The sequence below is a fragment of the Bos indicus x Bos taurus genome, chromosome 26, assembly GCF_003369695.1.
Source record: "Bos indicus x Bos taurus breed Angus x Brahman F1 hybrid chromosome 26, Bos_hybrid_MaternalHap_v2.0, whole genome shotgun sequence".
NCBI classification, from domain to species: Eukaryota; Metazoa; Chordata; class Mammalia; order Artiodactyla; family Bovidae; genus Bos; species Bos indicus x Bos taurus.
In genome coordinates, this window is record NC_040101.1 from 10,210,673 (window position 1) to 10,226,070 (window position 15,398).

At 39.2% G+C, this 15,398-nt stretch overlaps 1 protein-coding gene across 10 annotated transcripts in view; it reads left to right on the forward strand.

Moving 5' to 3' along the window:
- Window positions 1-15,398, forward strand: part of ATE1 (arginyltransferase 1) — a 149,901-nt gene that overhangs the window by 62,683 nt on the left and 71,820 nt on the right. For all 10 annotated transcript variants that reach the window (XM_027529012.1, XM_027529014.1, XM_027529013.1 and 7 more), the window contains exon 9: window positions 11,118-11,299. In XM_027529012.1, the coding sequence (XP_027384813.1) occupies window positions 11,118-11,299 (182 nt within the window). The remainder of the gene's footprint in view (window positions 1-11,117; window positions 11,300-15,398) is intronic.

Sequence of the window (15,398 nt, forward strand, 5' to 3'; positions counted from 1 at the left end):
AGGCTTTTTAGTTCCTTTCTACTTTCTGCCATAAGGGTGGTGTCATCTGCATATCTGACGTTATTGATATTTCTCCCTGCAATCTTGATTCCAGCTTGTGCTTCTTCCAGCCCAGCGTTTCTCATGATGTACTCTGCATATAAGTTAAATAAGCAGGGTGACAATATGCAGCCTTGATGTACTCCTTTTCCTATTTGGAACCAGTCTGTTGTTCCATGTCCAGGTCTAACTGTTGCTTCCTGACCTGCATATAGGTTTCTCAAGAGGCAGATCAGGTGGTCTGGTATTCCCATCTCTTTCAGAATTTTCCACAGTTTATTGTGATCCACACAATCAAAGGTTTTGGCACAGTCAATAAAGTAGAAATAGATGTTTTTCTGGAACTCTCTTGCATTTTCTATGATCCCGCCGATGTTGGCAATTTAATCTCTGGTTCCTCTGCCTTTTCTAAAACCAGCTTGAACATCTGGAAGTTCACGGTTCACATATTCCTGAAGCCTGGCTTGGAGAATTTTGAGCATTACTTTACTAGCATGTGAGATGAGTGCAATTGTGCAGTAGTTTGAGCATTCTTTGGCATTGCCTTTCTTTGGGATTGGAATGAAAACTGACCTTTTCCAGTCCTGTGGCCACTGCTGAGTTTTCCAAATGTGCTGGCATATTGAGTGCAGCACTTTCACAGCATCATCTTTTAGGATTTGAAATAGCTCAACTGGAATTCCATCACCTCCACTAGCTTTGTTCTTAGTGATGTTTTTCTAAGGCCCGCTTGACTTCACATTGCAGGATGTCTGGCTCTAGGTGAGTGATCACACCATCGTGATTATCTGGGTCATGAAGATCTTTTTTGTACAGTTCTTCTGTGTATTCTTACCACCTCTTCTTAATATCTTCTGCTTCTGTTAGGTCCATACCATTTCTGTTCTTTATCAAGCTCATCTTTGCATGAAATGTTCCTTGATATCTCTAATTTTCTTGAAGAGATCTCTGGTCTTTCCCATTCTTTTGTTTTCCTCTATTTCTTTGCGTTGATCGCTGAGGAAGGCTTTCTTATCTCTCCTTGCTATTCTTTGGAACTCTGCATTCAGATGCTTATATCTTTCCTTTTCTCCTTTGCTTTTCGCTTCTCTTCTTTTCACAGCTATTTGTAAGGCCTCCCCAGACAGCCATTTTGCTTTTTTGCATTTCTTTTCCACGGGGATAGTCTTGATCCCTGTCTCCTGTACATTGTCACAAACCTCTGTCCATAGTTCATCAGGCACTCTGTCTATCAGATCTGGTCCCTTAAATCTATTTCTCACTTCCACTGTATAATCATAAGGGATTTGATTTAGGTCATACCTGAATGGTCTAGTGGATTTCCCTACTTTCTTTAATTTAAATCTGAATTTGGCAATAAGGAGTTCATGATCTGAGCCACAGCCAGCTCCTGGTCTTGTTTTTGCTGACTGTATAGAGCTTCTCCATCTTTGGCTGCAAAGAACATAATCAATCTGATTTTGGTGTTGACCATCTGGTGATGTCCATGTGTAGAGTCTTCTCTTGTGTTGTTGGAAGAGGGTGTTTGCTATGACTAGTACATTCTCTTGGCAAAACTCTTATTAGCCTTTGCCCTGCTTCATTCTGTACTCCAAGGCCAAATTTGCCAGTTACTCCAGGTATTTCTTGACTTCATACTTTGCATTCCAGTCCCCTATAATGAAAAGGACATCTTTTTTGGGCATTAGTTCTAAAAGGTCTTGTAGGTCTTCATAGAACCATTCAACTTCTTCAGCGTTACTGTCATTTTCAGGCAGTGCACTTTTAATCAGGTGCTTAAAATGCTTACCTTAGGAAGCCTCAGTAAACTGTTGTTTAAAAAATTCAGGACATCAGTTGGCAAATCACAGATCTGTATGTGAACAGGTGTGATTGCAGAGTTACTTTTGGATGGTGTGGCAGGGAGGAGAACACAGGTCCTGCCCTTGCGTAGCCCCTGACGACTTCCGCTTTTCCAGGCTTTGAACCCCTGAGTCAGTCCTCCCAGTGCTGTTTCTAGTGCATATGGAGTATGACTCCTCATTTGCCTGTTTCTTTAAGTTGTAACAGTGTCTGTTTTAAACATAACTGAGGCACATCGAAGCAGGTGGGTAAGGAGACAGGTGTACTTTATCAGTGTAAATATACATGCATTTTGGGAACCATTTAGCCGGAAGCCTGAATTCGCCCATTAATATTGATGTCGTTTCTGCAGAGCACCTTTGGTATTGTACTGCATAGCTCATTAATCACCGAAGCCGTACCATCCTCCCCAACATTTAAGTCATTTTTTTCTTTTGTATAGCTAGCCATGAGCTTTATTGTTGTATTTTTCCTGTTAGCAGCTAAATTCTTGAAATTTAGGAACTGATAAAAATAACTTTGCTTATTCTTTCACTTATCTGAAACTGTGATAAACTGCAGGCATGAGAAAGATGAACTATTGCATATTGCTAATCTCATTACTGAGCTGTTTGTAAGGAAATTGAAGATAGGTTCTGTTAGCTTGTATAAGTTTGCTATTCAATGAGCTACTGATGTAATTTCTTAGACACAATCTTTTAGGATGTGTCATTCAGACCCCTTAAAGCTGAAACAAAAACGTCCTTAAATTTGCTCAATCTGCAGAGTGTTTGTGCCTTGTCATTTATTTTTCAGAGCTACCTTTGAAGGTGCCTAGTAGTATTCCTGTTTTATAATGCAGAAATGGATGCTTTTAAAAGAAGTTATTGTCTTGCTAAGATAAAATAGACAGAAATTGTACAGTGGGGGGAGTTAGGGCTCAAATTCAGGTATCTTGATTATGAATCCTGGAGTCCGTCACTGTGGCCAGCTTCCTTTCTGTTTGCAGTTTACAGTTTATAGACTCCTTCTCCATCTACATTTGAAAAGTATGAATGGGGGCTTCCCTGGTGGCTCAGTGGCGAAGAATCTGCCTGCCAATGTAGATGTGGGTTTGGACCCTGGGTCAGGAAGATCCCCTGAAGGAGGAAATGGCAACCCACTCCAGTATTCTTGGAGAATCCCATGAACAGAGGAGCCTGATGGGCTACAGTCCATGGGGTTGCACAGAGCTGGACATGACTGAGCACACACACACCTGCACAGGATGTGCAGGAATGTTCGACAGTGCCGTTCTCCTGACTAGATTTGTTTTGGTTTTGGAAAATACAAGAATTCTTAAAGTATGTTTAACATGTATTGGATTTATTGTTGTTTTAAGTGAATTAATAGGAAAATACTTTTGGAACATATTTTGGTCTTTGTATTTAATACAGTAAGTGTGTACAGACACAGTTCAATAAGTAAAAGTTCTCTGGGGTCCTCAGTTTTGTCAGTGTAAAGGGGTTTTGAGGCTGAGAAGTTTGAGTGTTGCTGAGTTCGTGATGCTGTTTCATTGAGGCAGCACCGCTGTTACTTTCCCTTTCCCAAATAATGTGTTTTCCTGTACAATCTGCCATTGTCTCATCTGCTGTGTTTTTAAGAGTATTAACCATTAAAAGTCCTTAACTTAGTAAGGGGTTAAAGAAGTGCAGCGATCCCAAGAATTGAAGTAGAATTCTCAAAACACTCCGTGGAGACCAGTCAGTGACTTGGGAGGCCTATCTAATACTGGGAGCCTGAACCCCTCAGGGAGTTAATGGAAGGGACAGAATGATTTGGCTCTTTGTAACCTAGTGAAGTTAAAGGTGACAAATCTATATTACCTGGTGGTTTAAATTTACAATAAAGATGATTTCTAGTTGCTACTCATTAACACGGCTGCGCAGCGCAGCACAGGAGCGGCCAAGAGGAGATATCCTATGTCCAAGGTCAAGAGCACACAATTGCACTCATCTCACACGGTAGCAAAGTAACGCTCAAAATTCTCCAAGCCAGACTTCAGCAATACATGAACCGTGAACTTCCAGATGTGCAAGTTGGTTTTAGAAAAGGCAGAGGAACCAGAGATTAAATTGCCAACATCGGCTGGATCATCGAAAAAACAAAAGAGTTCCAGAAGAACATCTATTTCTACTGTATTGACTATGCCAAAACCTTTGACTGTGTGGATCACAACAAACTGTGGAAAATTCTGAAAGAGATGGGAATACCAGACCACCTGACCTGCCTCTTGAGAAATCTGTATGCAGGTCAGGAAGCAACAGTTAGAACTGGACATGAAACAACAGACTGGTTCCAAATAGGAAAAGGAGTACATCAAGGCTGCATATTGTCACCCTGCTTATTTAACTTATACGCAGAGTATATCACGAGAAACGCTGGACTGGTAGAAGCACAAGCTGGAATCAAGATTGTTGGGAGAAATATCAGTAACCCCAGATATGCAGATGACACCACCCTTATGGTAGAAAGTGAAGAAGAACTAAAAAGCCTCTTGATGAAAGTGAAAGAGGAGAGTGAAAAAGTTGGCTTAACGCTCAACATTCAGAAAACGAAGATCATGGCATCCGGTCCCATCATTTCATGGGAAATAGATGGGGAAACAGTATCAGACTTTATTTTTGGGGGCTCCAAAATCACTGCAGATGGTGATTGCAGCCTTGAAATTAAAAGGCGCTTGCTCCTTGGAAGGAAAGTTATGACCAACCTAGACAGCATATTAAGAAGCAGAGACATTACTTTGCCAACAAAGGTCCGTCTAGTCAAGGCTATGGTTTTTCCACTGGTCATGTGTGGATGTGAGAGTTGGACTGTGATGAAAGCTGAGTGCTGAAGAATTGATGCCTTTGAACTGTGCTGTTGGAGAAGATTCTTGAGAGTCCCTTGGAGTGCAAGGAGATCCAACCAGTCCATCCTAAAGGAGATCAATCCTGGGTGTTCATTGGAAGGACTGATGCTGAACCTGAAACTCCAATACTTTGGCCACCTGATTTGAAGGGCTGATTGATTTGAAAAGACCCCGATGCTAGGAAAGATTGAGGGCAGGAGAAGGGGACTACAGAGGATGAGATGGCTGGATGGCATCACCGACTCAATGGACATGAGTTTGAGTGAACTCCGGGAGTTGGTGATGGACAGGCAGGCCTGGCGTGCTGCAGTCCATGGGGTTGCAAAGAGTCGGACATGACTGAGCAACTGAACTGAACTCAGCTTATTAACACACTTGTAATCAATAAGTGTCCACGTCACAGCATGGTGAAGCCTGTGGCTTGATCAAGTTCAGTGAGTCTGGGTTTTAAGGATATTGTTGAAAGATTGGAGATCAAGTCCAAGAGTTCTGCTGATTTCTGATTTCACAGATCTAAGTATTGTTCTTTCTGTTCTTATCTCCTTCACTCTGTCCCTCAAACTCTTTGTGCGCCTTCCATGTTTTAAAGTATTACATAATTTGAATTAAGGGGTTGTGTTTGAGGGAAAGAAATTCTATTACGGCAGTTTTAAGTCAGGTGGAATAATAAAAGGAGTACAGCAAAGCAGATAAAAAAAAATTTTTTTCTTTAACCATGCATTGGAACATTTTGTTTTTCATGCTGCTTTGTTTACTGACCTGGATAGATGAGGCATATTTGAGAAGCGAGTTTATTTAAAAGTGTTTAAAAGTAGCTGATTCAGCACATATATGTGTGCATAGACAGACATCAAGTATGTTAGTTAGATCAGCTCAGTATATGGTGTTGGACACTGCTATTTTTCAGACTTCCCCAGCCAGAAGTGAGTGATCTGGGGGCTCTCTGGCTGTTCCAGCTGCAAAGGGGGCTGAGGGAATCAATATTTCAGGTTCACTTCCAATCTATTTTCCGCAGCTGCCAAGTACTTGTTGAAAAGCTTGAAAATATTGATTAACTTAGCAAGTTGAGACTAGTAGATCATTGTTAACAGTAGTGCTGACGTCTCAGATGTAGTTTTAGAAAAATACCTTCGTATCTGTCTTTAATTGGAGTGTGTTCCGTTTTTGAAATCTGTTTTTTAAAATTAGGTCAGTGAAGACCCCACGAGGGGAAAAGGAAATCACTCATGTTTTAATTGTCAGAAAGCATGATGGAAAGAAAAGGAGTACAGCAAAGCAGATTTTCAGAAGAAAATTTTTTTAACCCTGCATTGAAGCACTTTGTATTTCATGCTGCTTTGTTTACCAGCTTCGATAGATGAAGGATATTTGAGAAGTGAGCGTATTTAAAAGCATTTAAAAGTAGCTGGTTTTCTTGTTTAGCATTGACTTAGGGGCTCGGAGGCCAATTTGTGTGTCATTTAATAACTCCGTGATTTTATGACCAGTTTATTGCTTAGTTGACTCCTGGATTTCCGGTTTCCTCAGGTGATGTGATGGGAGTCAGAGTAGGTAGTTTTTTGCTAAGTAATTATAAAACAGCCCCTGTCTATATGCAGTGCTTTGCAGATAGGGAAGATACCTAACTCACGTGGAACTGAGAGGGGGGAGTAATGCCTCTGGTAGGGCAAATTGGTGACGACTGGACTCGTAGGAGAAGGAACCAGTGGGAGATCCAGGAGATGAGAGCGGTGATGGACTTTGAAAACTGAGAAGGTAATTGCAGTTTGAAAAAAAGGTTTTCAGGCTAGTACACCATGTAGGGCTGATTCATATTTAGGGCTAACAGAATATATCGGTTATTTATTTATTGAGAATGTGCTTATTGAGTCCGTACTTACTATGTTCTTGATAAATACGTTTTTAAATGAATGAATGAACACACTCATTTGATTTAATGAGCCTTGGAAGGACACACTAAACTGAACTCATGGAAGAATTTAGACTCATTTCAGAGTCATCCAGTTAGCTTTGCCTTGGAGGTTTTCTCACATTTGACAGGCTCCCCGGCTTCCCCATCATGAACTGATAGTTTCTTTCTGTCTCTGTGTCGCTGCACTGGTTGCTCTCCTGCACGAGTACTTCTAAAGACAGAGAGTTCATTCCTGTGAGCCTCGGGGCTTATATTTAAAAGATGGTTTGCATAAAATTCTATGATATGTAGAGTTTATTTTTTATTACATAGTTGGAACATTCTATTTTCTAAGGTGATTAGGCCTCACGCCTATTAACAATTTAGAGGATTAACATTAATTCAGGTGTTGCAGATACAATAGGTTAATATCCTTTCTGCTTTCCTTTTGTATAATACTTCTGTTTGCTTATCCCTTCTGCTCTTCAAGCTGTATCTGTTTCTAGAGAAATAGTAATGATTTTTTAAAAGAGCGATGCCATGTGTGACAGTGAATGCTAAAACCAGGGTTTGACATTTATTATTATAGTTGGTAGAAGCTCTTAAAAGGTTAAAGATGTGTTTACTGTCTAAGCACCATTTTAACTACAGCATCGGAAGTTGTAGAAATCACTGATGTTGCTAGCACCATGGTAGATGTTCTCTTATTTGCTCAGTTACTCTCCCACCCCTTTCCCAAACTGTGCTTTTGGGAAAGAAGTCACTGTGTGCAGCCCCCACTGAAATAGTAGTGAATTATAAAACCTCAAGAGATGATTGATACTTGGTCTCCGTTGCAGAGTGCTCATTTAAAATGCTGAATTGTGTGCAAACTATATTTTACATAGAAATGTGTCTCAAATAGTTGCCATTTGTGTTCTCTTCCATTAGAGGTCATTTCTATGTAAAACCATCAAAATTGGCTTTATAGGTCATGTCCATTTGACGGCTTCTAAACCCTTCAGCCTGCAATGCGGGAGACATGGGTTCAATCCCTGGGTCGGGAAGATCCCCTGGAGAAGGAAATGACAACCCACTCCAGTATTCTTGCCTGGAGAATCCCATGGATGGAGGAGCCTGGGGGGCTACAGTCCACGGGGTCGCAAAGAGTCGGACACAACTGAGCGACTTCACTCACTCACTCACTCACTCACTCACGCTTCCCTCAGTTTAGGCAGAGTATCTGCATAAGCTCTTTACAATTCTGCGTGGGAGATTGGTGTCTTCCTCCTCATGTATTAGTTTATTCAATCATTTATATCAGTATGGACCTATGGACAGTTTCTGCTGTATAGCAAAGTGAATCAGCCATTTAATTTGCTTGTATTAAAGCTCACTCTTCATGTTGTGAAATTCTGTGAGTGTTGACAAGTGCATAATGTCATGTTTGCTCTACTACACTATTACATAGAACAGTTTCATCCTGTAAGTCCCCCGTGCTACATCTGTTCATCCTTCCCCACACCCCTAATTTCTTGGCAACCACTGATCTTTTACTTTCTCAACAGTTTTGCCTTTTATAGAATGTAATTGGAATTGTATAATCTGTCGCATTTTCACACTGATCTCATTCACTTAGCAATAAATATTTAACGTTTCTCCATTTTGTGTTTGGCCACCAAACATGTTATCATCTAGAAGTTTTGCATTTTGCATAGTCTGTGATCCATTGTGAGTTAATTTTTTTTGAAAGATCTAAGGCCTGTGACTAGATATTGCTTTTTTTGCATCTGGATGTCCAGTGTCGGTATCAAAGTGTCTGTACCATTTTGCATTCCCACCTTTAGTGAATGAGAATTCCTGTTGCTCTGCATTCTCACCAGCATTTGATATTCAGGTTATTGGATTTCAGCTATTCTAATAGCTGTGTAATACTCTGTTTTTGTAAAAAAAATTTCAGTTTCCTAACAACAAATGATATTGAGCGTCTTTTTATTATTTGAACATCTTTTGTATTCCTGTTTGGTGTCTGTACATCGTCTTTGGTGAAGTGTCTCACTAGATATTTTACCTGGTTTTTAATTGAGTTGTTTTCTCATTGTGAATTTTAAGAGTGCTTTTTTTTTTTTTGAATACCAGTTCTTTTTGATATATATTGCAATGTTTTCTCTAGTCAGTGGCTTGCCTTTTTATTCTCATAACAATGTATTTCACAGACTTGAGATTTTTAATTTTAGTGATGTCCAGCTTGACAATTATTTCCTTCATGGATTGTGCTTTTTGGTGTTTTATCTAAAAACTCATCGCCATACCCAGGGTCTCCTAGATTTTTACCTGCATTATCATCTAGAAGATTCACATTTTACATAGTCTGTGATCCATTGTGAGTTAATTTTTTTTGAAAGGTGCGAGGTATTTGACTAGATACTGCTTTTTTTTGCATCTGGATGTCCAGTTGGTACAGTACCTTTTGTTGTACAGACCGATCTTTCTCTCTTGAATTATCTTTTGCTTCTTTGTCAAGGGGCAGTTGACTGTATTTATGTGGGTTTTGTATTCTGTTCTGTTGTTTCATTTGTTCTCACCAGTATCACACAAGCTTGATTATTGTGGCTTTATAGTAAGTCTTGATGTCAAGTGGTGTCAGTCTTCCGACTTTTGTTGTTGTTCAGTATTGTGTTGGTATTCTTACTCTTTTTCCTTTCCATATAAGCATTAGAATTAATTTGCCAGTATTCACAAAATTGCTGGGATTTTGATTGAGATTGCATTCAGTCTGAAGACTTTGGAAGAATGGACATCTCAGTCAAAATGAACATATAATATTTTCCATTTGTTTATGTCTTTTTTGATTCCTTTTGTCATAGTTTTGTAGTATTTTGCATATGGATTCTGAATATATTGTTAGATTTATACTTCTGTGTGTAAATTTTTTTTGATGGTTTTTTAAATGGTGTGTTTTTAATTTCAAATTCCAGCCATTGCTTGTGAATAGGGGCAGTTGCCTTGCATGTCAACCTTGTGTCCTGTAATCTGCCTGTGATTGCTCATTAGTTTCAGCTTTTGTTGTTGATTCTTTGAAATTCTCTGCATGGTATGTCATGTCATTTGTGAACCAGTTTTTTTTTTCTTTTCAGTGCATATGAATATCTTTTATTTCTTTTTCTCATATTATTACACTAAGATTTCCAGTATGATGTTGAATAGACGTAATGAAGGAGGATATCACTGTCTTGTTCCCCATTTTAGGGGGAGATGATCCAGTTTCTTACAGTTGAGTGATGTTAGCTGTAGATTTTTTTGTATGAGTACTTTACAAAGTTGATGAAGTTTCTCTATTCATAGTTTGCTGAGAACTTTTAGTCATGAATGGGTGTTGGATTTTGTCAAATGTGTTTTCTCTACCAATCAACATGATCATACTTTTCTTTTAGCCTATTTTGATGGTTGGATTACATTAATTGCTTTTCTTTTTTAAATTCTCTAATATTTGAACCAACGTTGCATACCTGGGGTTAATCCCACTCTGTCATAGTGTGTAATTCTTTATATACATTGTTGGGTTTGATTTGCTAATATTTTGTGAGGATTTTTCCTTCTGTGTTTATGAGATACTGTTACATAGTTTTCCTGTCTTGTAATGTCTTTTTCTGGTTTTATTGTTAACAAACCTGCTTTTTTCATTCTCCTTCATTCCCTTCTAGCCTTTTTCCATATACATTCTCAGTGACTTTGAGTGTGTGAATATGTTACACAAGTTTTGTTATTAATATATTTGTTCACTTAAATTGTTAATCTCTAACATTCATTCAGTTTCTGACAAAGCATTTTCTTATGGTGCTCCATAATTTTCACTGTATGGTTTTCATTTAATAACAGTTATATTTAAATTCATGTTGAATTTTAAAATGAGAGATATCATAAACTATTTACAGAAAATGGTTATATTTTGCAATCTCTAGAAAAATTTGTGGCATTTTCTTCTGTGGGATTATGGGTGCATTAAAATAATGGTAAGGGGATAACTTGCACTATCCTTTGGCTAATAGGGAGAAATGTCATAGCTCTTTGTGCTTACGCAGGAACTTGTACCTAGAAAAAATGATGAGCTCATATGCCTTATGAACGCAAGAGTGGTCATAGACCAGGCCTGGCTGGCAGCTGAGGATAGGTCACCTGTTCGCACTTAGCCCTCACTTTTATGTTCTCCATCTTTCTCTCATTCATCATTTCTTTCCCAGCTTTGCGTGGAACAGAAAAAATAAGTTGAAAAAAATGTTAGGTTAATTTTTCTCTATTGTTGTGTTATATCAGTGTTTCTACAACTAAAAAGTTTTTCAGGATATGACTCTTCTGAGAGTCAGAAGATAGTTGCAAAAAAGAAGAAATGTTAGGAGTTACTCGCTGAGTAAAATACAAATAGAAAAAGTTAATTATTAATATTTTTTAATATAAGGATAAAAGTGACAAGCTGTTTCTATGTCTACTTTTTCACAGACAGAGAATTCCCCTAATGGACCAGATTGTGGTTATGGCTCCTTTCACCAGCAGTACTGGCTTGATGGGAAGATCATTGCTGTGGGGGTGATTGACATTCTTCCATACTGTGTATCATCTGTATATTTGTACTACGATCCTGATTATTCATTTCTGTCTTTGGGTGTCTACTCTGCGCTCCGGTAAGATTGCTTTTGACAATTGTAATGGGTCGTATAGAACTTCATATATTTCTTCATTTGATTACATTTCATTATGTAACAGTAGAAACTCTGTTAGATAGCACGTAATTTGTTGCTCTGGTAGTCTCTTGCATATCCGTATTTAGATACAACACTTGTAGAGCTGAGGCCACAGTGTGTGTGTGTTGCTTCAGTCATGTCCCACTCTTTGCAGCCCCATGGACTTTTAGCCCATCAGCTTCCTCTGTCCATGGGATTCTCCTTTTCCTCCACCAGGGGATCTTTCTGACCTAGGGATCAAACCCACAGCTCCTGTGTTGGCTTTTGTCTGATGGTAATTCCTTTTTTAAGGTATCCATCTTACCTAGTGTGTGAGAGGTCATTGCGATGCTTTTGCTGTTTAGTTTATGCATTTATTTAAGCTCCCCTGTCAGAGCCGCTCAGTGGTTTTTAAATGTTACATTATTTATATATTTTTTGTCATCCCTATTTTGTGTGTATATATATCAGTTCAGTTCAGTCGCTCAGCCGTGTCCGACTCTTTGCAATCCCATGAATCACAGGACGCCAGGCCTCCCTGTCCATCACCAACTCCTGGAGTTTACCCAAACTCATGTGCATCGAGTCAGTGATGCCATCCAGCCATCTCATCCTCTGTCGTCCCCTTCTCCTCCTGCCCCCAATCCCTCCCAGCATCAGAGTCTTTTCCAATGAGTCAACTCTTCGCATGAGGTGGCCAAAGTACTGGAGTTTCAGCTTTAGCATCAGTCCTTCCAAAGAACACCCAGGACTGATCTCCTTTAGAATGGACTGGTTGGGTCTCCGTGCAGTCCAAGGGACTCTCAAGAGTCTTCTCCAACACCACAGTTCAAAAGCATCAATTCTTCGGCACTCAGCTTTCTTCACAGTCCAACTCTCACATCCATACATGACCACTGGAAAAACCATAGCCTTGACTAGACGGACCTTTGTTGGCAAAGTAATGTCTCTGCTTTTGAATATGCTATCTAGGTTGGTCATAACTTTCCTTCCAAGGAGTAAGCATCTTTTAATTTCAGGGCTGCAATCACCATCTGCAGTGATTTTGGAGCCCAAAAAAGTCTGACACTGTTTCCACTGTTTCCCCATCTATTTCCCATGAAGTCATGGGACCAGATGTTTGTGTGTATGTATTATAATTAATTAAACATTATATGAATCTGGCATAAATGAACTAAAGCCCTCTGAGTCTGTTGGAAGAAATGTACAATTATATAAAGTATATAGAACAGGACCAGGGAGTCCCTGACTGTCCATTGACTCTATGACCTCATCCAAAAATGGTTTCCTTTTTATGTCCGTTACTGCAAATGTATGTAACATAGCACACATGTTTTTAGGTGCATTATCCTGATGATAAAAAGACTAGGGTCTTGTCTCATGAAAATAATTTACTTTTATTTTCATTCCTGCCTGTCTGTTTGTACATGTGGTAGAGGAAAGAGGAGGATTGAGAGTTTTGTCTGGGAGCTTGTCTCTTTTCTCCTTGTTTGTCATTGAATCACTTTTTTCTCTTTGTTTTTCCCATTGTTTTCTCTGATAATCATGATTTTCACATCAAGGTAAAACATACTTTGAGATTATTTTATTTATTGCATATGTGCTTTTCTCTGAATTATAAAAGTATCAGGGTTGATTTGTTTTTTTAAATCACTAGTTGATTTAAAAAGAAATATGGTCCATAGTTGATTTTTTATGTGTTTTTCGGTGGCCCAGGTACTGATATTTTCAACATGACCTGATCTGTCTCTCAGTACCATGTTATATAGCAAATTTTAAAAATAGAGTGTTTACAACTGATCCCTATAATAATCTTTTATTTTTCTTATTTATTTAATTGCATTTTGCATAAAACTAATTAAAAACTATTCAGGACTCTGTGGTATCTTTGTGATTCTGTGAAATTAGAACTGATTGTTTAAAAGCATTCATATTTTGTAACTTTGGAAGTGCGTATTTCAGAAAAGATACTTTTTCTTTGTACAAGAATTATTCAGTACTTCGAAATTATTGCCATTTTCTTCTTCCTTTATTTTCTGTATCTCTAACTTTATAATGTGTAGCTGTGGATTTGTCTAGACTTGTCAGATCAATATTAAAAATGTTTATTCTTGAAGGAGATGGGAATACCAGACCATCTGATCTGCCTCTTGAGAAATTTGTATGCAGGTCAGGAAGCAACAGTTAGAACTGGACATGGAACAACAGACTGGTTCCAAATAGGAAAAGCAGTTCGTCAAGGCTGTATATTGTCACCCTGTTTATTTAACTTATATGCAGAGTACATCATGAGAAACGCTGGACTGGAAGAAACACAAGCTGGAATCAAGATTGCTGGGAGAAATATCAATAACGTCAGATATGCAGATGACACCACCCTTATGGCAGAAAGTGAAGAGGAACTCAAAAGCCTCTTGATGAAAGTGAAAGTGGAGAGTGAAAAAGTTGGCTTGAAGCTCAACATTCAGAAAACGAAGATCATGGCATCCGGTCCCACCGCTTCATGGGAAATAGATGGGGAAACTGGAAACAGTGTCAGACTATTTTTCTGGGCTCCAAAATCATTACAGATGGTGACTGCAGCCATGAAATTAAAAGATGCTTACTGCTTGGAAGGAAAGTATGACCAACCTAGATAGCATATTCAAAAGCAGAGACATTACTTTGCCAACAAAGGTTTGTCTAGTCAAGGCTGTGGTTTTTCCTGTGGTCATGTATGGATGTGAGAGTTGGACTGTGAAGAAGGCTGAGTGCCAAAGAATTGATGCTTTTGAACTGTGGTGTTGGAGAAGACTCTTGAGAGTCCCTCGGACTGCAAGGAGATCCAACCAGTCCATTCTGAAGGAGATCAGCCCTGGGATTTTTTTGGAAGGAATGATGCTAAAGCTGAAACTCCAGTACTTTGGCCACCTCATGTGAAGAGTTGACTCATTGGAAAAGACTGATGCTGGGAGGGATTAGGGGCAAGAGGAGAAGGGGACGACAGAGGATGAGATGGCTGGATGGCATCACTGACTCGATGGATGTGAGTGAGTGAACTCCGGGAGTTGGTGATGGACAGGGAGGCCTGGCGTGCTGCGATTCATGGGGTTGCAAAGAGTCGGACACGACTGAGCAACTGATCTGATCTGATCTGATTCTTACAGAATAAATCCATCCTCTGTATGAAATATTTTATTTCTCAATGAACAAAGAGATATAGAAATCCTATTGCATTTGAGATAGCAAATAATCAGTTCCCAGAAAAAACGGTTTCCAGCAGTCTATTTGCTGCTTGATTGAGCTGTTGAAAATTCTGGAGCTGTAGAGCTTTGAGGAAGTAGCAGAGGAGCCTGCGGAGCATGAAAATTGGGGCCAGTGGAGGATGAGGAGACTGCTACTGCATTGCAGCCTTTCAGTGCTCTGGAGAATCTCAGTTGCTGAGTTTATAGAAGAGGAGAGGCAGCCAGCAGATTGACATTATGAAGCAAAGCTGGGGAGAATAGGTTACAAGTTACCAATTCCATTGTTGATTTCAGTGTATTTCAGTGAAACATAATCAAATTTTTCCTCCATTTCTTCAGTTTCTTAAGCAATCATACAGTCAGTATAGAGTTTCTATATTTTAATTTGTAATCAAGTATAGATTTGTATGTAAGCTGGTCTGCAGATTTTAAAAATGTTTGAATTGGGGTTTGTGAGTATGGAATTTATTTACTTTTTCTTTTTTGGTAAGATGAATTTTAGAAGTGTAATTAATTTGCTTAATAGATGTTTGAGCACAGTCTGTGTCCTGGAAGTACGTAGGTATGAATCAGACACTTCCAGCTTTGTTAAAGCAGACAGTAAATTTAAAAACAGCAGAATTTTAGAGACTCCTTTGTCTATCCTGCTCAAAGGAGTTCATGTTTGGCTTCCCTGGTAGCTCAGATGGTAAAGCGTATGCCTGCAGTGCAGGAGACCAGGCTTTGATCCCTGGGTTGGGAAGATCCCCTGGAGAAGGGAATGGCAACCCACTCCAGTATTCTTGCCTGGAGAATTCCATGGACAGAGGAGCCTGGTAGGGTACAGTCCATGGAGC